We start from the raw sequence: 26,555 nt of genomic DNA, 5'->3' as shown, positions 1-26,555 counted from the left end.
ATGTAAAGAAAAAAATGCCTTAAAAAGTTTATTAAATTCCACGGTGTATAGGATATACCTCACAATGAATTCAATTAATTTTAATAATTATCTTTATGATTCTGAGTATAGAATGACTTTAGATATATATTTTTGTAATCAACAGTAAGGCAGTGCAATTTTTAAAAATTCTATTTGTGTTTAATACTGCCACAATCAGATTTTTCTTCAATTAAGTGACTGCATTTTGTGACTAATACACTTTGAAATAACTGTATACCACATTAAATATGGTAATACATGAAATAGCCCTAATTTAAAAAAATATCTAGCTCGGGAAAAGAAAAAATATCCTACTACAGTTGCAGGTCAGTAACTATTAAGCTGACAAAACACTGCTCATTAGGAGGCAGAACTTTCTTCTAGTGTATCTTAGAAATAATTCACATCCAAATGAAGTATTTTGATAAAGAAGAAATAAAAATTAGATAATTTCATGTTTTTATTCAGATATTTGATAAAGAGGAGGCTGAGGGATGAAAATTACTTGAACCCGGGAGGCGGAGGTTGCAGTGAGCTGAGATCGCGCCACTGCACTCTAGCCTGGGCATCAGACTCTGTCTCAAAGAAAAAAAAAAAAAAAAAAGAGTTGATGCATTATTTCTAAAATGTATGAAAGCAGTACTACAAAATGGATCTAATTTTGTTGACAAAATAATACCAATTAATCCTTTTTAAATTTTTAAATATTTTATTTTCCTTTTCTTTCTTTTTTTTTTTTTTTTGAGACGGAGTCTCCCTCTGTCACCCAGGCTGGAGTGCAGTGGCCGGATCTCAGCTCACTGCAAGCTCTGCCTCCCGGGTTCCCGCCATTCTCCTGCCTCAGCCTCCCGAGTAGCTGGGACTACAGGCACCCGCCACCTCGCCCGGCTAGTTTTTTGTATTTTTCAGTAGAGACGGCGTTTCACGGTGTTAGCCAGGATGGTCTCGATCTCCTGACCTCGTGATCCGCCCGTCTCGGCCTCCCAAAGTGCTGGGATTACAGGCTTGAGCCACCGCGCCCGGCCTCCTTTTCTTTTATTTGAGACAAGGTCTTACTCTGTCACCCAGGCTGGAGTATAGCGGTACAATCATGGTTCACTGAAGCCAGCCTCTTAGGATCAAGTGATTCTCTCACACCTCAGCCTCCCGAGTAGAGGGTATTACAGGCGTGAGCCACCATGTGCAGCTAATGTTTATATTTGTTGTGGAGATGGGGGTCTCCCTATGCTGCCTAGGTTGGTCTTGAACTTCTGGGCTCATGTGATCCTCCTGCCTTGGCCTCCCGAAGTGCTGGGGTTACAGGCATGAGCCACCATGCCTGGCCCCAGTTAATACTAATTGGGAAGAAGACCAACATAAATTATTGAAAGTTTTAACTGAGAAATATTTTAAAAAACATGTAGTCTTCATACTTTCAATACACAGAAAGGCTAAAACTATATAGCAAAAATACTCAAGGGACTCACTGAACTAGATCAGGATAATTTGTAATTAGCATGTAGTTAATTTTAGATGAGCATCTATTATGTGTCAGAGAATGTTTTTAGACAACATACCAAGCAACTGGGGATATAAAAATAACCACACATATTTTTCCACTTTGAGAACTTATGGTTTAATTAAGAAAGACTAGAAACCAGAGAGTACAGTATAACAAAATACAAAAAATGAGAAAGCATAAGACCCTGTTTACTAGTTTCACAGATGACTTCACAGAGTAGGGTAGCTGAGAAGTGGGAAGCTGTTTAGCAGGTAGCAGGAGTATGGTATTCCATATAAAGGTCATAGGTAGCACTTGAGGCACTACCAGGAGTCTGGAACATGAATGCAGTGATGAAGCTGTACAGGTACTTCTTTTCAGAAGCACAGTATGCTTCTAAGGTCTTGAAATGGGTTTCTCTTTTCAGTTTTTAAAGATTAATCTCTTATCTCTCCATTTTTTTTTCTTAAGATGATTTAAATTTTCTCTTTTCAGTTTTTATTTTATGCATTTTTCTTGAAAACAGGTTTTAATAGAATTTCTAAAATCACATTATATTTACGGAGAGTTTTACACAAAAGCTGAATTAATCTACTCTGGTTCTCATATTCTGCCTTTAGGTCAAAACTATTATAAAACCCTCCTCAGCCTTCCTTACTTCAGGAAAAAAAACATCATATAATCGTAAGATAGTTCAGTTTATATCCACAGAGGTTATCTGAGTTTTCGCAACTGGTAAACATTTTTCTTAAAAGTCTCAAAATGCTTCCAGAAAAGTCTACATCATGGAAAAAGCTCTGATCTAAATATTGGTACTTGAACTTTAAACATTTTGCTTAGAATGTACTTTAAAATGCCAAATTAGTAATTTCCTAAAGTAAAACCTTACAAGGTATTTATTAACTTTGATTTTTAAAATACCATTTATTTACAAACTCCTTAACAAGAGGCTAAGGCCCAGTTAATATTAAATCTTACAAAAAACATATAGCAATATTACCAATTATAAACTTAAAATGTACCAGACACATAGTAAGAAAACTAAAACCAACTTGCCCAAGGTTACACAGCTAACTAATAGAGCTAGGAATTTAAACCAGGCTTAAAACTCATGTTCTTAATATTTTTTAAGGCTACATACCAGATACCATAAATGTTTAAAACATCTTATTTTATTAAATTCTTTCAGCAATCCCATAAGGAAGGCATTACTATCTTATTTTAAAAGGTGATGAAAGTGAGGATGAAAGAGATTAAGTAATTTCCTCAGGTAATAAAACTAGGAAAAATTTGAATTTAAGTCTGTCAACTTCAAAATACGCACTTTTGTTCACTAACCATATACTACACTCCAGTAAATTCCCACTATAAAAAATTTAGGAGCTTGTTAACCTCAAAGTATATAGGGATGTTCTGGTGCTAGGACTGGAAGGAATTGGTAAGGGGTGGGGTGAAGTGTGTGTAAAGATAAGTAGACAGTTTAGTATAAGGAACTAATACTCGTAGAATATAATGAAAGTCCACTAAATATTGATACACTGAGGAATGTGCAGAAATAGATATTTATAAAAAATAAACAATAAATGATTAATATTGATTTTATGGAGTTATACCTTTGTCATATTTTTCTTTTCCATGGAGTGTTATGTGATAAACTTATTCTCAATTTAAAACTAATTTTTTTTTTTTTGAGACATGGTCTTGCTCTGTTGCCCACGTGACCACACACAGCTCCCTGCAATTGCAACCTCAACCTCCCGAGCTCAAGCGATCCTCTCACCTCACCCTCCCAAGGAGCTGGGACTACAGGTGTGCGTCACCACGCCTGGCTAATTTTTCTTTTATATTGTTTGTAGAGATGGAGACTTGCTACACTGCCCAGACTGGTCTTGAACGCCTGGGCTCAAGCTATCCTCTTGCTTTGGCCTCTCAAAGTGCTGGGATTACAGGTGTGAGCTAATGCACTCAGCCGTAAAATTTTTTTTTTTTTTTTTTTTTGAGACGGGGTCTCGCTTTGTCGCCTGGGCTGGAGTGCAGTGGCCGGATCTCAGCTCACTGCAAGCTCCGCCTCCCGGGTTTAGGCCATTCTCCTGCCTCAGCCTCCCGAGTAGCTGGGACTGCAGGCGCCCGCCACCTCGCCCAGCTAGTTTTTTGTATTTTTTAGTAGAGACGAGGTTTCACTGTGTTAGCCAGGATGGTCTCGATCTCCTGACCTCGTGATCTGCCCATCTCGTCCTCCCAAAGTGCTGGGATTACAGGCTTGAGCCACCGCGCCCGGCCAGCCGTAAAATTAATGTTGATTTGAGAATGTTGTAAATCTCTTGAGATAACTGTGAAAGCTCTGCTGCATTCAATGAAAGGTTATAAACCACTGATGTAGAAATCACATTTGCTTCTTAATTCTCCAATTCCTTCTTAAGACAACAGGAAAGAGTAATTAACTTATCACCTACCTCAGGGGAACACTTTTTGTACACTTATAAAATAGAGCGGTCCGTCTCTCAGGTCCTTGATAACTTTCACTAAATTAACCACGCCAACTACTTCTATTTTAAATATCTATTTCTACAATCACTCCCTGAACCCTGAAATCACCTACCAGTGCTTCAGCTGAGAAACTGTAAATTCGGACACCTACTCTACGACCATAGTTCCGTTCTGCTCTTGGGCATCCACATCCGTTTTCACCCTCACTGGCAGCTTTCTCTCCAGGCTTTTTTGTCTCTGCTTAGACTCCATGCTCATTAGTTAAAACCTCTCTTGCTCCTAACATTGTTAACTCCCTAGGCCATGACTTCCTTCATTCCTCTGCCTAGCAAATCCTAACTGTCCATCTATTCTATTCTACAACCACACTGATCAATGACTGTTCTTTCATCATGTACGTTCTCTTCCAATCCTTGAAGGATTCCCAGAAGTCCTTCTGTTTCTCTCATCAGTTCTTTTTCCATATCCCAGAAGCTACTTCAAATCTTCTTTCTCCATAAAGCTCAGCCCTACTATATCCAATTTTTTTTTTTTTTTGAGACGGAGTTTCACTCTTGTTGCCCAGGCTGGAGTGCAATGGCACAATCTTGGCTCACTGCACCCTCCGCCTCCCAGGTTCAAGCAATTCTCCTGCCTCAGCCTCCTGAGTAGCTGGGATTACAGGCACCTGCCACCATGCCTGGCTAATTTTTTGTGTTTTTAGTAGAGACGGGGTTTCACCATGTTGGCCAGGCTGGTCTCGAACTCTGGCCTCCCAAAGTGCTGGGATTACAGGTGTGAGCCACCGCACTGGGCCCTAAATCCTATTTTATAAAGAAAATCAAGGCTACTCTGAAACACCGCCCTCATTTGCTTGCCAGTAATTTGCAAATGTCTGCATAAAATGCTCATTTGTCCATCCTTTTCTCCTGACACAATAGGAAAGACATCCTCCCTGTGGAATGCTGATCCTTCCACTCCTGTTCTGAAGAAATCCCTTCTTTCCTCTTTTCCAGGATTTTGTCCTATTCATACTTCCTTTGTATTTTCCACCTCTCCTTCTCATCAACAAGAAACATGCTCACCACTTACAATAAACCAAGATTCTCTTGGCCTTTGTTTTCTATCCTTAGCTACTACCCTCTAACTCCTCTGTTCATGACCACGTCTCTCAAGAGGTCTGTGTTTACTTTTCTCATATCTCCCATCACTTCTCAGTGTTCTGCAACTTGGCTTTAGATCTCATCCCATCACTGACCTGTATAGCAGTTGGCCCTCCACATCCATGCATTCAACCAACCATGGATCAAAAATATTAATAGGTCTGGTGTGGTGGCTCACGCCTGTAATCCCATCACTTTCAATGGCCAAGTCAGGAGGACTGCTTGAGTCCAGGAGTTTGAGGCCAGCCTGAGCAACATAGTGAGAGCCCCGTCTATACTAAAATTAAAAAAATCAGCCGTGGATGGGGGAGGCACACCTGTGGTCCCAGCAGGCCGCAGTGGCAGGAGGGCTTGAGCCCCAGAGTCTGACGCTGTCGTGAGCTATGACTGCCGCTGCACTCCACCCAGCAACAGAGCAAGACCTTGTCTCAAAAAAAAACAAAACACCCCAAAACAACCCACACCACTACAAATAAAAAAACAGAGTTACAGAACATAACAACTCTATACATAGCATTTACATTGTATTATGTATTATAAGTAATCTAGAGATGATTTGAACTACATGGGAGGATGTTTGTAGGCTATACACAAATATGATGCCATTTTATATGAGGGTCTTGAGCATTCTCAGATTTTGGTATCCAAGGGGGGCCCTGGAACCAATACCCCGTGGATAACAAAGCACCACTGCACTTGTTAAAATGTCAAACACTTCCAGCTGCTAAGTACAGTGGATACTTCTCAGTCCTTAGCTCACTCAACTCCCTAAGTTTACTTGGTTTTCACATTTGACACGTTCCTTTTTTCTTTAACACTCTCTCTGCTTGGCTTCTGTGATAACACTTCCCTGGCGTTCCTCTGCCTCTCTGACGACTCTGCCACCATCTCTTTCCGTCCCCTCCTTTAAGTGGTGGTGCTCCTCTGGATGCCCTTGCAGGCTTCTCACGTTTTATTTTAGATACTCTGCCTCATACCCTCTCCAGGCTTTAACTAACATTGATGGTTTAGTAATTTATCTGTAATTGCTCAAAGACTTTGACAAAGTTACCTCCTACTTACTATGTTATTATGTTTTAAAAACACCTATTAAATAACATGGTGCAAATCTCATACATTAATTCCTTAATAATACTTCAGTTAAATAAAACACATAACTAAAAATTTAATAGAAATCAAAATTACCTTTATCGCCAAGGTCTCTGAAAAAAGTTGATCCACAGCCAGCTGTTTGGATTCCTGACAGTGTATCCTCGATGTCCTTTGAATACACATATTAAAATTTAACTTCTAAAAGTTCATTGTCTTTGTAGCTGGGACTACAGACGCCCGCCTCCACGCCCAGCTAATTTTTTTGTGTGTATTTTTAGTAGAGACAAGGTTTCACTGTGTTAGCCAGGATGGTGATCTCCTGACCTCGCGATCCACCCGCCTTGGCCTCCCAAAGTACTGGGATTACAGGCGTGAGCCACTGTACCCGGCCAAACGTTCATTTTCTATCTTACCAAAAACAAACCCTGCCCCCTGCCACATGCTGCTTACCTTTTTTGTCAGCTTCCTGACTGAAGTTTTACCTACAACAAAGAAGAAACATTCTTTAGTATCCATATTCTTTGGTAAAACTCAGCTTGCACTAAGAAAGAAAATTATTTAAAAGACAAAACAAACAACTAAATATTTATTAAAAAAGCAAAGGCTTGTGATTTTAGCTAATATTCTTAAGCCATAATTATGAGTCAGAGAATTCTAAGACTAAACACAAAGACACTATAGTTTTACACAAGATCCATTTTCAATTTCACTCACCCTATTTCATACATATGAAATTGTATAAACCATCTATGAGTTATCCTAGTTGTTTGAATCATATTAATTCTCATCAAACATAATTTCTTCATGTGATTATTGAAATCACTCTCTTTTTACTTTCATTGATTCAGGAAAAAACACTCATGATTTAGAAAGCGTCCTTTTTTTGAACTCTGGAAAGTCCTCTTAGGCTTATAACTGTCCAGCCAAATGTGAAAGTCTAGCCAACATAACCATCCATTCTAAAGTAGTTAACTTTTAATAATTTCCTATTGGATAACAGAGATTTAAAATTCTTCCAGGTTTTCAGCCACCCTCTTTACTGCCTACATCATTTTCCTAATATCCACCGTAATTCTAAAGCCATTACATTGTTTCTTTTTTTTTAGGACTTATTCTGATGATAGCCTCAAGTCATTTTAAACATCTAGAACAAAACTGAAAAATGTTTTATTTTTGTCTCTTACGTAAGCAATATATAGCAGTAACTTTACTTACTGCTCTCAAAATTATCTTGTCTATGAAGTTCCTTCAGTACAATTACATGGTCTGTGAAAATTCAGGTGGCACATTAAAAAAGAGTGCTTTTAGATGTGCCTTTTCTGTAGTTTGGGTTGTTTAATTTGGACGATAAATCTACAAGGGCAAATTCTATTATTTGGTATTAGTAAACTGTCAGGATTTTATTTTTACATTATTAATCAAAACATTAGTTGTGAATATGACTACACACTTTTTAAAAACATCTATGACTATGTTCGTAAGCTTAGTTGTTGATATTTTGGGATAATTTTTATTCACTGGAGAAACTATTATGTGTCAGCCAAAGAGCCCCAGATTCTACTGTCAGGTGGTGTTGTAGTATCAGATAATCAAACAGATAAAAATTACCATGTATTGTACAAATCTAAGTGAGTGAATGTGTATATAATATGTAGTCTTATAATGCTGATAATGAACTCCAAAAAACTGTGTAACACATGTGTTTACTTATCTTTACATAGTCAATTAACTTAAAAAGTAAACTAATCATTACTTCTCTGCTTTTCCTACTTATGCCACAAATATTCATTACCATATGCCCTTTTATTTTTAGACAATTTTACCTGTTTTTAAAAAGGGAATTAATCCTTACATCCAACTTAAAGTATTCCAGAAAGCAATGATTGACATTTTGAAGGCAGAAGAGGACCAAGAATTTAAGGTAGCAAAATGGATGGTGTCTAAGAGTTTCTTAGAAATCAGATTATTTCTAGGGGGTGTTATCTGTTTGAAGGTTAGATTCCTTTTTGGTCTTTCAAAAATCGTTTAAAAAAAAAAAATCCTTCTACTTGAAACTGAGTGAGTAAAGAAGGTAATGTTTGCTTCCCTCCAGCTAGAAGTCTGGCTGCCAAACAGCTAAGCCAATAAAATTCAATACTATGTGAATGAAATACCGCAATAAAGTTATGAACTAATTGAATAATATAACACCAGAATTACAAATAAAAAGTATATTATAAAATCTATGGAGGCAGATTTCATACCTGTCTTACTTTTATGTAGGTCAGTGCTAAACATTTAAATATTTGTTTAATAAACAAATCAGAAAAGATTTCACAATGTCTTCTCATCCAGGTCCCTGTCTTTTGGATAAATTATTATATCCCCACTTTACATGTAAAACAAATTGGCAAGAGGAATTAGGTAACAACATGGGCATTGAAGGATTTATTTTCATATCTCATATAGATTTTTCAAAAACAGGTGTTAGACTCTTTGAATTCCATGATAGTAGTAAAAAGAACCTGCGGCCTACTTTCAACACTTAACAAAACTGAGTAATTATGCATGGTACGATTATAGAGGCAGTTTTGATGCTTTTCATTATTTCACGTAGATTACAAGTTCTATTTGATATGTATATAAAAATTTGATCATCAAAAAATGAGAAACACATACTTAATGTAGTTTAAGTTGTAAAAACATCTTTTCAAAATTTTTAAATTCAAATGGAATAAATAATTAGAAAACAATGAAGAAATTAATTTTTTGGTGAAAAGTTTAGAAGCTACTATTCTCCTACAAAAAATTCATTTTTAGATTAAAAAAAAAAAAGACAAGGCAGAGATACTAGGAGTGAACACCTGTTCTCTCCTGCTTCCTCTTTCTTTTCAGTTAATGCACCTTTCACTGAGTATTATGAGAAGTTGTGGTGTTTCAAATCCAGAACACTCTGGTAGGGTTTTCTTGGTAGACAGTTGTCTCACCCAGGCTGCTTACTCTATACTACTTGCTCATAGGCTGAGCAGTAAAATAAGAGGTCCATGGTCTGACCTGCACAGCAGGAGCCATGACCTTATTTCTCCTGACAGCAGTAACAAGGCAAGGCCGTATTAAATACACCTAAGTATTTCTGGACAATATTTTTCTATTTAAGGATAAAACCCATTTGGCAAATCTAATTTTTCCTTCTGTTTTTGTTTCAGTTTGTTTTTTTCAATGTGGCATAGGGGGGGCACTCCTGTCTCTCTTTCTTTGGCTATTTCCACATTCACACAAATAAAAAATTCAGTCGCATTATTTTCATAGCTATTTTATATGTATTCACACACTTATGTATGAAAATAACAGAAAACACAGGAAAAAAGATAGATCTAGAGTTGAGGTTGTAATGTTTCATTGTATGAATATGAAAACAAGAAAAACACATTGGGTTTTTTTTTTTTTTTTTGCAGGAGGCGGCATAGATCTTGAAGCACCACGACGGAATTTTGGCTCAGGAAGTAAAATGTTTTTTTAAAAGGATTCCACCTATAGTAGAGATCCAACCATGTGGTTTTCACTATTTACAAAGGATTTATGAAGTAAAATCCAGATACAGCATATCCTGTTATAGGTAAGCAGACCTTTTAATACTTAAAATAGTAAACCTGCATTTATACACATTAAGTGTTCTTACAGATCAAATAAATATGCCTCTGGCCAAAATAAAGTTATTTGATAATCATAATTACAAAAACAATACCAGTACTATATAACTTAATTTCATTTTGTCGAGGTCAGTAGTCTTCTAATACATAAAAGTTAGACAACACATTTCCTTCATTTTATAACTTTTTCATAAATATATGTGACAACTTGATATCAATATTAGAATCAACCTAAGACAGAGCTGATTATACTCTAATAAATGCTTTTATTCAGTCACAGCTATAATGGAAACCAAGGCAGAAAATGATGCATTAGCAAAACGAACCTTTCTCATATCACTAATAAAAGTGGTGTCACAGCTAACATCATACTAAAAGCTCTCAGCTTTTCTTCTAATAACTGAAATGAGACAAGGATGCTCACTCTCACCCCTTCTATTCAACATAGAACTGGAAGTCCTAGTCGGAGAAATTAGGCAAGACAAAGAAAAATAAAGGGCATCCAAATTGGAAAGGAAGAAGTCAAACTGTTCCTATTTGCAGACAACATGATCTTATATACAGAAAAACCTAAAGACTCTACCAAAAAAACTCTTAGAATAAATAAATCCAGTAAAGTTGTAGATATAAAATCAACATAGAAAAATCAGTAGCATTTTCTATATGCAAGCAAAGAACTAAGAAATCAAGAAGGGAATCCCATTTGCAATAGGTACAAACACACACACACACACACACACACACACACACACACACAAAACAACTGGGAATAAATTTAACTGAGGAGGTGAAAACCTTCACAAAAATAACTACAAAACACTGATGAAAGAAACTGAGGAGGAGGATACAGACAAATGGAAAAACATCCCCTGCTCGTGGATCAGAGAATTAATATTGTTAAAAGGACCACACTACCCAAAGCAATCAACAGATCCAATGTAATCCTTATCAAAATAACGACGACACTCTTCACGGAAGTAGAAAAAAAAATCCTAAAACTTCTACAGAACCATAAAAGACCCTAAATAGCCAAAACAATCCTCAGCAAAAGGAACAAAGCTGGAGGCATCAAACTACCAGACTTCCAAATATACTACAAAGCTGTAGTAACCAAAAAACAGCATGGTATGGCATAAAAACAGAAACACAGACCAACAGAACAGAGAACCTAGAAATACATGATGTATCTACAGCCAACTGATTTTGGTTAAAAGTACCAAGAACCTAAGCTGGGGAAAGAACAGTCTCTTCAATAAATGGTACCGGGAAAGCTAGATATCCACATGCAGAAGAATGAAACTGGATCTAACCCTCTCACCTTATATAAAAACCAACTCAAAATGGATCAAAGACCTAAATGTAAGACCTGACACTACAAAACCACTATAAGAAAACAGGTGAAATACTTCAGGACATTGGTTTGGGAAACGATTTTATGAATAAGACCTCAAAAGCACAGACAACAAAAGCAAAAAATATATTAGTGAGATGATACCAAACGAAAATGCTTCTGTAGAGCAAAGGAAACAAACAAGGGTAAAAAGACAACCTATAGAACGGGAGAAAATATCTGCAAAACTATTCATTTGACAGAGGATTCGCATCTAGAATGTACAAGTGCAAACATCTCAACAGCAAAAAAATCACAAAATACTTCAATTAAAAATAGGCAAAGAGCCTGAATAGACACTTCAGAAAAGAATACATACAAAATGACCAATAAACACATGGGAAAAAAAACTACGCTCAACATCACTGATCATCAGGGAAATGCAAATCAAAACTATAATGAGGTATCGTCTCATCCCAGTTAGGATGGCTATTATCAAAAAGACAAAAAATAAACTCTCGTAAGGGCGCAGAGACAAGGAATTCTTTTTTGAGACAGGGTCTTGCTCTGTTTCCCAGGCTAGAGTGCAGGGGCATGGTCATAGCTCACTGAATCCTCAACTTCCTGGGCTCAAGTAATCCTCTTGCTCAACCTCCCAACTGGCTGGGACTATGGATATGTACCACCAGGCCTGGCTAATTTTTTGATTTTTAATAGCGATGAGGTCTTGCTATGTTGTCCAGGTTGGTTTCAAATTCCTGAACTCAAGCAATCCTCTCACCTCAGCCTCCCAAAGTGCTGGGATTACACTTGTGAGCCACTGCACCGGTCAGGAAAGGAACTCTAATACACTGCTGGTGAGAATGTAAACTAGAACATACACTACTATCGACAACAGTTTGGAGTTCCTCACAAAACTAAAAATAGAATTACCATATGATCCAGCAACCCCACTACAGGGCATTCACCCAAAGGAAAAAACAAATCAATATATCAAAGAGGCATCTGCATCTCCCCAGCATGCTTACTGCAGCACTATTCACAGCAGCCAAGACATGGAATCAACCTAAGGGTCCAACGGCAGATGAAGAACCGATAATGAAAATGTGGTATACGCATACAGTGGAATACTATTCAGCCATTAAAAAAATGAATTCCTGTCATTAACAGCAACATGGATGGAACTGGAGGACATTATGCTAAATGAAATCAAGCCAAGAATCAAAAGTTAAACACCCAATATTCTCACTGATATGTGGAAGCTAAAAAAAAGTTTATCTCAGCTGGGCGCAGTGGCTCACGCCTATAATCTCAGCACTTTGGGAGGCCGAGGCGGACGGATCACCTGAGGTAAGGAGTTCAAGACCAGCCTTACCAACACGGTGAAACTCCATCTCTACTAAAAAATACAAAAATTGATGGGTGTTGTGGTGGGCGCCTGTAATCCCAGCTACTCTGAAGGCTGACGCAGGAGAATCACTTAAACCCAGGAGACAGCTTGCAGTGAGCCGAGACCACACCACTGCACTCCAGCAAGAGCGAAACTCCATTTAAACAAAAAAAAAGTTGATCTCATAGAAGTAGAAAGTAGGACAGAATATACTAGGGGTTAGGAAGACTGGGAGGAAGAGTGGGATAGGAAGAGATTTGTTAAAGGTACAAAATTACAATGAGACTGGAGGGCAAAGTTCTAGTGTTCTATATACCACTATAGGATGACTACAGTTAGCAGTAATACATAGTTTCAAAGATCTAGAAGGAGGAAACTGAATGTTCTCAACACAAAGAAATGATAAATGTTTGAGATGCATATACTAATCACCCTGATATGATCACTACACATTACATGTATTGCAACATCACTATGTACCCCGTAACTATGTACAATTATGGGTCAATTAAAAAAATAAAAATCAATAAATAAAACATTTTAAGTGGTAATTGAAGAAAAAAAGAGGACAAATTCAGTGGTGCTATTTTCCTTCAACAAAGTATATGGCTTGTTTATGTATGCTGGAATATTTAAATAGTGAATGCAAAGATGGTCTCTGGTTGTATTTTTTCTAAAGGGAGACAAATGTTTATTCCCTAAAATGCCTAAAACTGGCTTCCTTGCCAATTTCCAAAGTATGGTCTTCAAATACATTCGTTTTGGAAGGGATGAAAAGACTTTTTTTTTTTTTTGCAACCTCAAGCGTTGTGAAATAATAACAGCATCATACACAACAAATTATTTAGTTTAAAAATGATCTAAAGGGGAAATACAGCAGCTAAGAGATTATGTAATGTGGGGGAGGGGGAGGTAAGAGAAAGCTTCTCCAAATGAGTTGCTTAAGCTAAGATCTTAAGTGTATGAATTAGCTCAGAAAAGTGAGGTTAAAAGCATTACACACATCCTATGTATAAGTTCTGAGATGGGTATGTGTTGTAATGTTCTAGGACCAGACGGCAGGTCCTGCCAGTCTCCTCTATTGTGATGAGAAGGCAGGAGAAGCTAAGTGCCAAGGCTACTAGTTTTGGCAGAGCAGGCTGAGGTGGTTCCTATCTAATGATTTCTATTTTCTCTGTAGCTAGGTGGTCGGGTAATTTGCTAGAGCGTACAGGGGAAGGTGTTAAGGATAGCTAGAGGCTCGAAGAAACTCAGCACGATACATCTGAGATTGCTAGTATAAAAAAATACAATTGATTTTTATATAGTGCTCTATCCTGTGACCCTGATACACTTACTATTAGCTCTAAGAGCTTTAATATTGATTCTTTGGCATGTTCTACATAGGTCATCATCCTGTGCATAAACAAAGACAGCTTCATTTCTCCATTTTAAATGTGTAGGTCTCATTTTTTTTTTTTTTTTTTTTTTTTTTTGAGACAGAGTCTCGCTCTGCCACCCAGGCTGGAGTGCTGTGGCCGGATCTCAGCTCACTACAAACTCCGCCTCCCGGGTTCACGCCATTCTCCTGCCTCAGCCTCCCGAGTAGCTGGGACTACAGGCGACCGCCACCTCGCCTAGCTAATTTTTTGTATTTTTTAGTAGAGACGGGGTTTCACCGTGTTAGCCAGGATGGTCTCGATCTCCTGACCTCGTGATCCGCCTGTCTCGGCCTCCCAAAGTGCTGGGATTACAGGCTTGAGCCACCGCGCCCGGCTGTAGGTCTCATTTCTTTTTCTTCCCTTTTTGCATTGGCTAGACCTTCCAGCACAATGTTGAAGACAAGTAGTGAAAATGGACAGCCTTGCCTAGTTACTGATCTTAGGGGCAAAGCATTCAATCTTTCATCATTAAGAATATTGGCAACTGGCTTTATGTACTTACTGCCTTTTATTGCCTAGTCTTAGAAGTCTCACAGTGTCTCTACTGCACATGTTCTATGAGTTGAGGCAGCCACAAAGTTACAAGGGGAGGGACAAAGGCTCCACTTTTGAACAGGGAATGATAAGGTTCTGGATGAGCATGTGAGACCAGAAATAGATTTTCAATTTTGAAAATACAAACGCTACAGCATCTCAATGATATATCTCCTCATATGGCATATTCTCCCTTTTCTTGCTTTACCTATAGGGAAATTCTATCCATGCTTCTCATATCCTCTGTGAAACATCTGATTATTCCAGCCCTCGTTGATCTCTCTGCTGAAATGTTATCAGACTTTAGTCTATTACTGAAACTCTTACACTATTATCATGAATTCTGTTAATGTAATAATAGTATGTTTTATTCACCATTATATCCCCAAGGCCTAACACAGTACCTGTTACATAGGGTAAATCAAATAAAAATTTAAAGAAATGTATGGATTCTAACTCATCATTTCATTATGTAAGAGTCTGTACTGACTGATGTATTTATGAATCTATCTAACATCTGTGCCAGGCACTGTGCTAGGTTGGGAATACGATGTCAAGTAAGACAGACCCTGATGCGGTGAACAGAAGAACGGCAGGTGGGGTAGGCACAGGTGTCTATGTGTACTCGGGGTGGGGTGGGGTGGGGGCAGAGCATCTGCAGTGCATATAGAGTTCTTTACCTCAGATACCTCTGGTACTTCTCAGAGATGTTCAAGAAACAAGGAATATTATGGGTCTTGTGGTGAGGTGAACGGTCTGATCTGGAGATACAGGTATGAAAATCAGTGTTCAGGGAACAGATCAATCACTGATGTGGATAAGATCATCAAGGAAGAAGAGTCAAAGATATATGAAAAAGTCTATTCACTACAGCATTATTTATAAAAGTAAAAAAATTATACACAAATGTTCTACCACTAGGGAATCAATTAAATAAATTATGGCATATTAATAAAATAGTGTTGTGCAGTCGCAAAAACAGTATTTTAGAAAAAATATTTATTGACAAGGAAAATAACTCATGATCCATTATACAGAAAAAGTTAGGGTATAAAAACAGCATATAAAGCATGGTCTCAAATTTGTAAAAAGAAATGTGCTAATGTTGGTTATTTCTGAATGGTGGTGACAATCTGGTTGACTTTATTTTCTGCTCTATACTTGGTAACGTCTTAGTTTCTAACATGAACATAGGTTTTATTACAAAAAAGTGTTATTTCTTAATCTAAAATATGTAGCTGCTAATGTTTACCTGATGAGTGTGGTTAAGATCTGAACACAGATTTTGTGGATAGAAGGTTTTAATCTTTTAAAATTGTAGACTTTTAATTGAGAATTATTAACTTTAACCTATAGCAGCTACAGGTCTTCTCACATTCTCTAATGTAATCATCCCAACAACACTATATGGTAGACACTATTATTTTATAGATCTGGAAACAGGTCAGGTCAGGTAGTTTACCCAAGGTTACAACGGGGCTAGTGAAGCTGTGGAAAGAGGACCAGGTCCTGTTTGACTCCAATATGCCACCCTTTACCACAATTGACACCCAGCATCCCAAGACACCTTCACATAGGTTCTAAATATTTCTCAAACTTGTTTGATCAAAACAATCACTCGGAGGGTGCTTGCTAAGCATACAGGAATCTAAGAGAGGTAAGTAGATAGAAAGTGGGAGGGTTATACAAGGATTCTATCACCGTATCTCAGACCTTCTGAATAAAAATTTCCCAGGGTGGGGGAGGAGAGAAGACAAGCTTGAGATTTTTTTTTTTTTTTTCTTGAGACAGAGTCTCACTCTGTGGCCCAGGCTGGAGTGCAGTGGCACAATCCTGGCTCACTGCAAGCTCTGCCTCCTCAGTTACACCATTCTCCTGCCTCAGCCTCCTGAGTAGCTGTGACTACAGGCGCCCATCACCACGTGCGGCTAATGTTTTTTTTGTGTGTGTGTTTTCAGTAGAGACGAGGTTTCACCATCAGAATGGTCTCGATCTCCTGACCTCGTGATCCACCCACCTCCGCCTCCCAAAGTGCTGGGATTACAGGCGTGGGCCACTGCGCCCTGCCGACAAGCTTGAGAGTTTTTAAACAAGGGCCCTAAGTGAATTTCCTGTCAGGCAAGTCCGTGAAATTCTATTATCACATTAGATAACTGATACTCAGTTTTAGGGAGCAGTAATCAATCTCAGAGAGATTGAGATGAGCCCCAAATCAGATTAAGCTACAGTCCATGGTGGCAAAGACAAAAACTACATAGTTCAACTGCAATTAATTTTCAAATTTAAGATTCATTTGTGGAATTTCAAAGTCCAAGATAAATTTGCACAGATATGGGGTCACATGAGCAACTCTGGCACGTGCACCATAATACATTCTACAGTCACCCTAATTATAACCCTTTCAGAGTAATCAACTGGTTAATCTGAATTTGGCTGGCTGAGTCGGCTGTTCATTTGTCTGTTTATTCTTTACGTATTTATTCGCAAAAAAATCTCACGTTGTAAGTTAAATAAGGGCATACCATATACTGGAATAAGGAACAGCCAAAACCAGCACAGGGCAACACTTCTGTGGCCTCTTCCTCAAGGTCTTACTTCTCTCTTCCCAGCCCAGCAACTGCGCAACTGAACATGGTGGAGAAATACAACCACAACTATGCCGAACAAACTTACTTCAACTTTATAATAATAACCTCAAGTGGGACTTTAATAGTGGCATCTGTTCTGTGACCCATTTTTGCTTACCCTTGACTAGTTATGAAGACGTTAACAGAGGTTTAAGCTGTGACCTCAGGCTCGTGGACGTGTGAAAAAAACCTTCAGGGAATTTAAGCTAAAATCATGGTCTAACAGGTGGTAGAATAGATATTTTTAAAGGGTAGGGGTAGCACCGTTTTAGTTTTCCCTTAAATATTATTACCGACAATGACTGTAAGGTCTAGCTGCACACACAAGAGCTACAAATATCTGCTTGCTTCAACTTAGTAAAGACTTAAGGCAAAATCCACTCTATCATCTCATTCCAGACACTTTTGGTATTCCAAAGCTACAAAAATTTATTAATTTTCAGTTTTCAGTTTCAACTTAGGCTGAATTACACTTAAAAATACTTACTGCCAGGTATGGTGGCTCACACGAATAATCCAGTGCTTTGGGAGGCCAAGACAGGAGGATCACTTGAAGTCAGGAGTTCAAGACCAGCCTGGGCAACCAAGCAAAACCTCTGTCTCTACAAAAATTAAAAAATTAGCTGAGCACAGTGGCATGTGCCTGTAGTCCCAGCTACTTTGGAGACTGAGATGGGGGGACTGCTTGAACCCAGGAGGTTGAGGCTGCAGGGAGCTATGATCGCACTACTGCACCCCAGCCTGGACCATGGAGCAAGACCCTATCTCTTAAACAAAACAAAGCAAAACAAACAACAACACTTTGAGGTAGGTACTATTAGCATTCCCATTTTACTGATGAGGAAACCGAGGCTAAGAGCTTATATAACTTTGCCCACAGACACAATACTACTAAGTGGTGGAGCCAGTACTCAAACTCACTTTCTGTCCTATTCTAGGACCTGTACTCTCAACTATACAATAATGCCCATTCTTCTTTTGTTCTTCACTTATGTGTGTGGACTCCAACTATCCTTTGATCTCACTGGGCCCTACAATCTATTTGAATCTCCAACCTTTTCACTATTTCTCACCTGCTCATGTCCTAACATGCCACCTGGCTCAGCTTCCACGGCCAACCATCAGACCTGCTCCCTTGTGTACACACTGACTCCCTTTTGCTTCTCTTTGACTTTGTCATATGCTCTTGGCTAATCCCAATGCTGACTAGATCCAACTCTCTGCCTATTCCATACCAGCACTTTTACAGTTGAACACAGTGGAGAAAAAGAACCACAATCATGCTAAACAGACTTATTTTTTTAAATACATTTTAAAAAATAGATGGAATGCTTCACAAATTTACGTGTCATCCTTGCACAGGGGCCATGCTAATCATCTCTGTATTTTTCCGATTTTGGTATACGTGCTACCAAAGCAAGCATATAAACAGACTTAACTTCAAAATTAATAACCTCAAGTGGGGACTTTAATAAGGCAACTGCCGATCATACAGTTTTTCTCAATTCATCAACTCTCTCACTGTTTTATAAGGCTATTTCTGCAAACCTCAATACCTTTCCCCTTCTTCACTCTCAGCTGATGACCTGGCTTCCTAATTCACCGAGAAAAAAAGGAAGAAAGATGATAAACAACTTGACCAGCTCCCATCAGCTGTCATGTGGTGTGTATGCCTTTTCTCCCACTATTATGAAGGAACTCTGTGCTCCTACCTAATCCAAGCTTCCACTGTGCTCTCACACTCTTTTCCCTCTGGTCTTCACAAGGACTTTGTTTTAGAAATTCTTCCTTCTTCCTGCACTGCCAAGTTTTCCTGTCTCATCTACCAACACACATTAAAAGATCCTCTTAATCGCATTTCCGCCTCCATCTACTGCTTCATCTCTCTCTTTCTCTTTATGGCAAGCCACTCTGGGGTTTATTTTTTGTTTTTCCCATTTTTTCCCTAAACTCACTCTAGTCAGGTTTTCGTGTTTATAACAACGCACCAAAACTGTTCTTATAAAGGTCACCAGTAACCCACATATTGCCAAATCCAATGGTCAATTCTTAGTCCTCATCTGACTTGACTTCTCAATAGCATCTTTCATAGCTGATTACTCCGTCCTTGAAATGCTTTTTTTTTTTTTTTTTTTTGAGACTGAGTCTTGCTCTGTTGCCCAGGCTAGAGTGCGGTGGCACGATCTCCGCTCACTGCAAGCTCCGCCTCCCGGGTTCACGCCATTCTCCTGCCTCAGCCTCCCGAGTAGCCGGGAATACAGGCACCCGCCACCATGCCTGGCTATTTTTTTGTATTTTTAGTAGAGACGGGGTTTCACTGTGTTAGCCAGGATGGTCTCGAACTCCTGACCTCGTGATCCGCCCACCTCGGCCTCCCAAAGTGCTGGGATTACAGGCGTGAGCCACCACGCCCGGCCGAAATGCTTCCTTTACTTAAATTTCACAACACTCTGCTTTCCTGGTTTTCTTCCTACCTTTTAGCTGGTCCTTCTCTGGTTTTCCTCATCCCTCCACCTCCAAGCATCGGTGTAACTCACCACTCCGTTCTTTGACTTATCTTTTCTACCTGAACTCATTTTTGAGATCTCATCCAGTATTTTAGCTTTAAATAGTACGTATACATTGAAGATTCTTAAATTTACATCTCTAATATCTAGGGAGTTTTCAGGATAGTGAAGACATGAGACTATTTGGAAGTTTTAAAGAATGAGACAGTGGAGAAAAAAAGTGATGGAACTAGAGGAGGGGGCGGAGGAATCAGCCTGAGCAGGGCAAGAGCACTACTTCCAGTTTAAATGGCCAGAAAGCATGTAGGCAAGTTCTCAGGCAGGAAGGGGTGATCTGAGGAACTCCCTAGCTTATGGCCTTAATATGCTCAGTTAAAAATAGGTGAAATAATATTATAAATGTGAAAAAAGGATGTGATAAAAAGTCTGAAAAAAGAGTTGAGAAGAGCTGACGAAGGAAATAGGAGAAAGCTAATTCATGTGTAAAATGATCTGAAAACTCTAGGTGAAGGTGAAGACTATGAAATTAGTGGTTCCGGTCTACACAATCACATGATTTTCTCCCAAAGTTGACAGCAGGCTAAGTCCGACAAGAACAACAAAGGGGAAAGATATTTGCAAGTAGTTATTCAACAGTGACAAAATGACAAACCTGTAGCTACAGGGGAGGAAAAATACCCTGGAATAGTGGAGAGCTTGGGAATAATGGGATAGTTGAGACTAGAAGCTTTTATTAAATCTGAGAATAGGTGCATTGGATATTAGACAATAGGTAGGGTGGGGACAACAGCAAGTTGTTGCCAGAGAATGGGATTCTGCAATTTGAGATTTTAAAACTGGAGCAATTCCAGGTAATGGACATGGGAAGTGAGTAAGAGTGAAGGCCACTGGAAATGAGAACTAAAGAACTATAAGGCTAAAGAAATTCAGCAGAAAAGAATGTAAGAAGGGAAATGGATTCTGGCTCGATAAGCTAGGTCTCAAAGCAGCACATTTGATGGTTTTTAGAGTGCACAATGGAGGACTGAGGATGACACCGATTTCCCTCAAGCCTACCATGGAACCAGGAAGAATGAGTGTCTACTTGAAAGGAGCATGGGGAGATGGTTTACATAAGCCTCATTAACTACTATTAATAAAGTATATTATTCACAAAAAATCCAAAAAGATAAATACCAGGTAAAAATCAGTTTAGGATCTAATAAATCTTAGACTGTTTTGTATCTTTCTGTTTCTTCATGGAGATCATGGGTCAGTGGGTTGGCCCTGTTTTTCCTTATTTTGCTGTTCATCATGATCTGTAGGAATGCAACCAAGATTTTTATTCTTCTTATCCATGATGAAAAATGAAGATGAAGTACAGCGTATGCATAAAGGATGTATTATTTGGCCTGCAAAATTACTGAATTCTCGATTTAGCTAAATGCCTTCTGATAGTTTAATTGCATTCCAATGAATAATAAAAGTGGAAACATTATAATCTTGAATCATGGTTGACTTTAGTTCTTTGAATATATTTACAATGGCTATTCTGAAGTCTTTTTCTAGTATATCTGATATCTGGTTGCAATCACAAGCAGTTTCTCTTACCTGCTTTTGTCCAGTAGGGTCATATATTCCTGTTTCTTTGCATATTTCATAACATTTTGTTATAAAAACTCACATTTCAGATAATACACTGTAGCAACTCTGAGTACTACTAACAATTCCCTGCTCCCCGGGGCTGTCATTGCTATTTGCTTACTTGCTCTTTGTTTAGTGCCAAGCTGGATTGTTTTAATGAAGACTATCGCCCCCAGTGTTAAGCCTCTGACATTGCTCCTCAGGGAGGCAGTTTGGGGTATGCCTTCAGTCACCCTGGGATGACAGTAATTTGGGTAGCACCCTAGTTTCCTTTTTCTTGACCATACCAAGATGTTAAGCTCCACTAATTTGGGGTCCTTTGAAGGAATAATTTCCATGGTCAGTGTTTAATATTTGTAATGGCCCCAGGAGGGCTCCTTACAGCTGTCTCTTTCCCTAGTTCTCTTCTGCAAAGCAGCCAGCCTACAGTTTAGCCTGTTATCTTAATTGAATTTGTCAGTGTCCTCCAAATTACCTTTCACCACAACCTCCGCTTGTTTTTGAGTGTGGCTCTTAGGCTTGAACTTCTGCGTTTTCTGTTGATGATGAAGTCAGTTTTTCTGGGAAGAGATAAGGAGCTATTTGTTTTACCTGTTGCCCACACCCTCCACTTCTCACCCCACAAAATCTGTGGGCTGGGCTCTGGGGCTGGGAGTGGGACCAATGGTGTAACTTCAGGTCTTCTGGACTTGCCTCTCTCAGTGTGGAACCTGTCTTACAAGTTGAGACGAGAGCAATCAGGGTCCCAGTATTCCTAGTAGCACAGAGCCCAAGGTGGAGCTTCCATTTCACAGGTGAGGGCTGGGTGGGAGAAGGGAGCTCCCACTTCTCAGCTGCACTCCCCAGAACTAGCCTCAGCAACAAGTAGCTGGGGACAGGATGAGAAATGCTGATATCCTGTTTCTCTGGGAAGAAAGCCCTCTGAATGGGTACTGAGGAGAGAGGAAACCCTCTGTTCTTGGCTGCACCAGTTTGGAATAAGTTTCCGTTCAACAAACTGGGACAGGGTAGGGAGGGAGTTCTTAGTTCAAGCATCCTAGACTCTTACTTTTCTTACAGATCTTCTTAAACAGATGTTTTTTAATGTGCTGTATGACTCTAAGACCACTTCCAGAGACTCTGAAGGAAGGTCTTAAAATTTTTTACCAGTTTCAGTGGGAAGTGGGCCAATGGAGTTACTCACGCTACCATGTTGAAAGTCGATTGTTTAAGTTTGTTCACTTTTACTCAGTAAAATTCCGTTGTGTGAATATACTGTAGCACAGTTTATTTATCCAGTCTGTTACTAATGGACAGTTGAGTTGTTTCCAGCTTTTCTTGCTAATATAACACTGCTACTATAAGCATTCTTATACATATATCCCACTGCACAGGGGCAAATATTCCTGTTGCATATAGAGTATATATAGGAATGGGATTTGTGTATCAAAAGTTATGCTAATGTTTAACTTTATAAAACAGTTCTAAATTGTTCTCCAAAGTAGTAGTTTCTTTCTTTCTTTCTTTCTTTTTTTTTTTTTGAGACAGAGTCTTGCTCTATTGCCCAGGCTGAAGTGCAGTGGTGCGATCTTGGCTCATGGCACCCTTCTGGGTTCAAGCGATTCTCCTGCTTCAGCCTCCTGAGTAGCTGGGACTACAGATGCACGCCACCATACCTGGCTAATTTTTAGTAGAGACAGGGTTTCTCCATGTTGGCCAAGCTGGTCTTGAACCCCTGACCTCAGGTGATCCACCTGCTGTGGCCTCCCAAAGTGCTGGGATTACAGGGGTGAGCCACCGTGCCCAGACCAAAGTAGTAGTTTCAATTGGCATGTCCAACTAACAGGGTATAAAAATCTTTACTGATCTACATTCTCTTCTACCGCTGTCATTAACAAATTTAATTGTTGCTAATCTAATATGTACAAAATTATATCTTATTGTAGTCACTAATAAGGGTAAACATATTTATGTTCATTTTTCGTACACATTTTCTCTTCTGTGAATGCCTATTTATTACTTCTGTCCCTTTTTTAAAAAAAATTGTCTTTCTCTTATTGATTTGTAGTTTTCTACATATACTAAGTATTGTCTTAAATTTTGGAAGTTTTTGGTTTACCTTTTCAATTTCTCTAAGACAAATCAATAGAAGTTCTAATTTTAATATGGTTGAATTTTATCAATCTTTTATGATAGTGCTTTTTGTGGCTTATTTAAGGAAGATTTCTCTAACCTAAGGAGACAGATTTTAAAATTATCTTTGAAAAATGTTTGCTTGTTTTCCACATGCATATCTAACTGTACTAGTACCATTCATTGAATAGTCCCTCTTTTTCCACTGATTTATAATGCCACCTCTCTCATATATGAAAGTTCCATTGCGCTTCCGGGCCCTTTATTCTGTTCCAATGGTCAGTTTGTCTCTCCCTATGCCAATGCCATTTGATTACTGAGGTTTTATGATAAAGCTCATTATTTGAGAGAGTAACTTCCCCATTTTTTTCCTTCTTTCAGAATGTGTTTGCTAGTTCAGGCCCCGTGTTTTTCCATATAATTTTTCAAATCAGCTTGTCAAAAAACATGAACATACACACACATGTGTGCATACGTGTGTGAGCACACATTTACCTACCCCATTGGGATTATTGCAATTACACTGAATTTATAGATTAGGGGTTACGAACTAGGCCAACAGGCCCAATTATGCTTGTAGAAATATCTAAGTAGCAGAATGTTCTGTAAAAATTTTCAATTTGAGTGCCTGTAACAACATCTAGACTCTAGTTAGCTATACAGCTTATCCCACCGACTATATTACATTGATTCAATTCAAAACTATTCTTTCTCTGACTGGTCCTAAAAGTTTTTACATTTTCCACTTGGTTATCTAAATCATTCTTGCCTAGGGTTTTCTTCTAGGTACCAAATACTCTTCTGAAGATGCCAGCTTCACTTTCATTGGTTGAAAACTTTTAAAATTTCTTTTCAGATTCCTTATTTGACCCATGTGTTATTTTAAAACGTGTCATTTAATCTCCAAATATTTTGGGATGTTTCAGCCATCTTTCTGTTACTGATTTCCAGTTTAAGTCTACTGTGGTCTAAGACCATACTTTGCATGATTCCTATTCTTGTAAATTTTTTAAGTGTGTTTTATGACCCCAAATCTGGTCTATCTTGGTGAATGGTTCCAGGTTAGCTTCAGAATGTATATTCTGCTATCATTAGATGAAATATCCTGTAAGTGTCAATTACAGCCAGTTAATTGATGGTGCTATTCTACTCAGGTATATCCTTACTGGTTTTCCTTCTGCTGAATCTGTCAATCAAGGACAGAAGGCTCTTGAAATCTCCAAGTATGACAGCGTCCAAGAGCGCACCTGTTTCTCCTTGCAGTTCCATCAGTTTCTGCCTCATGTGCTTTGATGCCCTGTTGTTAGGTACACATACATTATAGATAGTTATGTCTTCCTGGAGTACTCACCCATTTAAAAAAATCATTATGCAATGCCTCTTTCTATTCCTGATAATTTCCCTCACTCTTAAATCTGGTTTATCTGAAACCAGTATAGCTACTCCAGCCTTCTTTTGATTAGTGTTAGCAATTATTCTATCTGTATCTTTACATTTAAAGTGGGTTTCTTATAAACAACATGCATAAAATACGTATCTACACTGACTGTTGATATATCTGGATTGATATCTACCATATCTAACTATTGCACTTGCGTTTTGTTTCATTTTTTTGTCTTCCACTCTTTTTTTGCCTTCTCTGGTTTTAGTTGAGTATTTTACATAACTTGATTTTCTCTCCTCTCTTAGAATGTCAATTTTATTTATTAAAATTTTTTTTTTTTTTTTTTTTTTTTGTTGAGACGGAGTCTCGCTCTGTCGCCCAGGCTGGAGTGCAGTGGCCAGATCTCAGCTCACTGCAAGCTCCGCCTCCCGGGTTTACACCATTCTCCTGCCTCAGCCTCCCGAATTAAAAATATTTTTTTTAGTGGTGGTCCTGAAGTTTGCAATATATATTTGCAACTAATTTAAGTGCACTTTCAAATAACACTATACCACTTCATGGGTGGTACAAGTATCTTATAACAAAAGTATTCCCAATTCCTCCCTCCTGTTCCTTATACCATTGCTGTCATACATTTCACTTACCCATACAATTTGATCATCCAATATTGTGTTATTATTTTGATTAAACTGTTATCTATTATATCAATATTTTAAATGTGATTTAGTTTTATATTCATGTATTCCTTTTCTAACTTAACTGTCTTCCTTTCTTCATGCCAAGTTCCTGATATATCATTAAGTAAAATGATATCATTTTGAAGAACATCTTTCTTCAAACAAAGAAGAAATGTTTCTTTGAACATTTCTTGTAAATCAGATCTACCGGTGACAAATTCTCTCAAATTTGGTTTGTCTGAGAATGTATTTCTTTTTCACTTTTGAAGGATAATTTTCACTGGATCCAGAATTCTACATTGGTAAATTTTTCTTTCAAAATTTTAAATATTTATCCACCCTCTTCTTGCTTAAAAAGAAATATGATATAATTCTTACCACTGTTTTTCTACAGATAAGGTGTTTTTCTTCTTTGGCTTCTGTCAAGATTTTTTTCTCTTTCTTTTGTTCTTTAAAATTTTTCTAGCTGGGTGCGGTGGCTCATGCCTATAATCCCAGCACTTTGGGAGGCCGAGGAGGGCGGATCACAAGGTCAGGAGATTGAGACCATCCTGGCTACCACAGTGAAACCCTGTCTCTACTAAAAATAAAAAAAATTAGCCAGCTGTGGTAGCGGATGCCTGTAGTGCCAGCTACTGGGAAGGCTGAGGCAGGACAATGGCGTGAACCCGGGAGGCGGAGCTTGCAGTGAGCAGAGATTGCTCCATTGCACTCCAGCCTGGGTGATAGAGTGAGACTTTGTCAAAAAAAAAAAAAAAAAAAAAAAAAAAAAAAAAATTTCTGCAGTTTGAATATGATATAACTAGACATTTCTTGGTATTTATTCTGCTTGGTGTTTTTGTAAACTTCTTGAATCTATGGCTTGACATTTGTTAATAATTTTGGAAAATTTTCAGTCATTATTATTTCAAATATTTCTTTTCCTCTTTTTTTTCTGGCATTCCTGTTACTTATACCGTTTGTAATTGACTCATGGTTTTTGAATATTCTGCTTTTCTCAGTCTTTTTGGTCCTCTTTGCTTTTCAAGTTGGGAAGTTTCTACTGACGTATTTTCAAGCTCACTGATTCTTTTCTCCGCCAGATCCATTACACTGATGG

General features: G+C 38.4%; 1 protein-coding gene across 1 annotated transcript in view; it reads right to left on the bottom strand.

Annotated features, from left to right (window-relative positions):
* The window catches only part of MICU2 (mitochondrial calcium uptake 2), a 114,194-nt gene that overhangs the window by 48,319 nt on the left and 39,320 nt on the right, over nt 1-26,555 (bottom strand). The window contains exons 3-4 of the mRNA XM_011958914.1: nt 6,673-6,704; nt 6,316-6,391 (exon numbers count right to left, since the gene is read on the bottom strand). Coding sequence (XP_011814304.1) covers nt 6,316-6,391; nt 6,673-6,704 — 108 coding nt within the window. The remainder of the gene's footprint in view (nt 1-6,315; nt 6,392-6,672; nt 6,705-26,555) is intronic.

This window comes from Colobus angolensis, unplaced genomic scaffold, assembly GCF_000951035.1.
Source record: "Colobus angolensis palliatus isolate OR3802 unplaced genomic scaffold, Cang.pa_1.0 Scaffold113, whole genome shotgun sequence".
Classification (NCBI taxonomy): domain Eukaryota; kingdom Metazoa; phylum Chordata; class Mammalia; order Primates; family Cercopithecidae; genus Colobus; species Colobus angolensis.
Note: the sequence above shows the minus strand (reverse complement) of the source record. Positions and strands in the feature narration are given on the sequence as shown.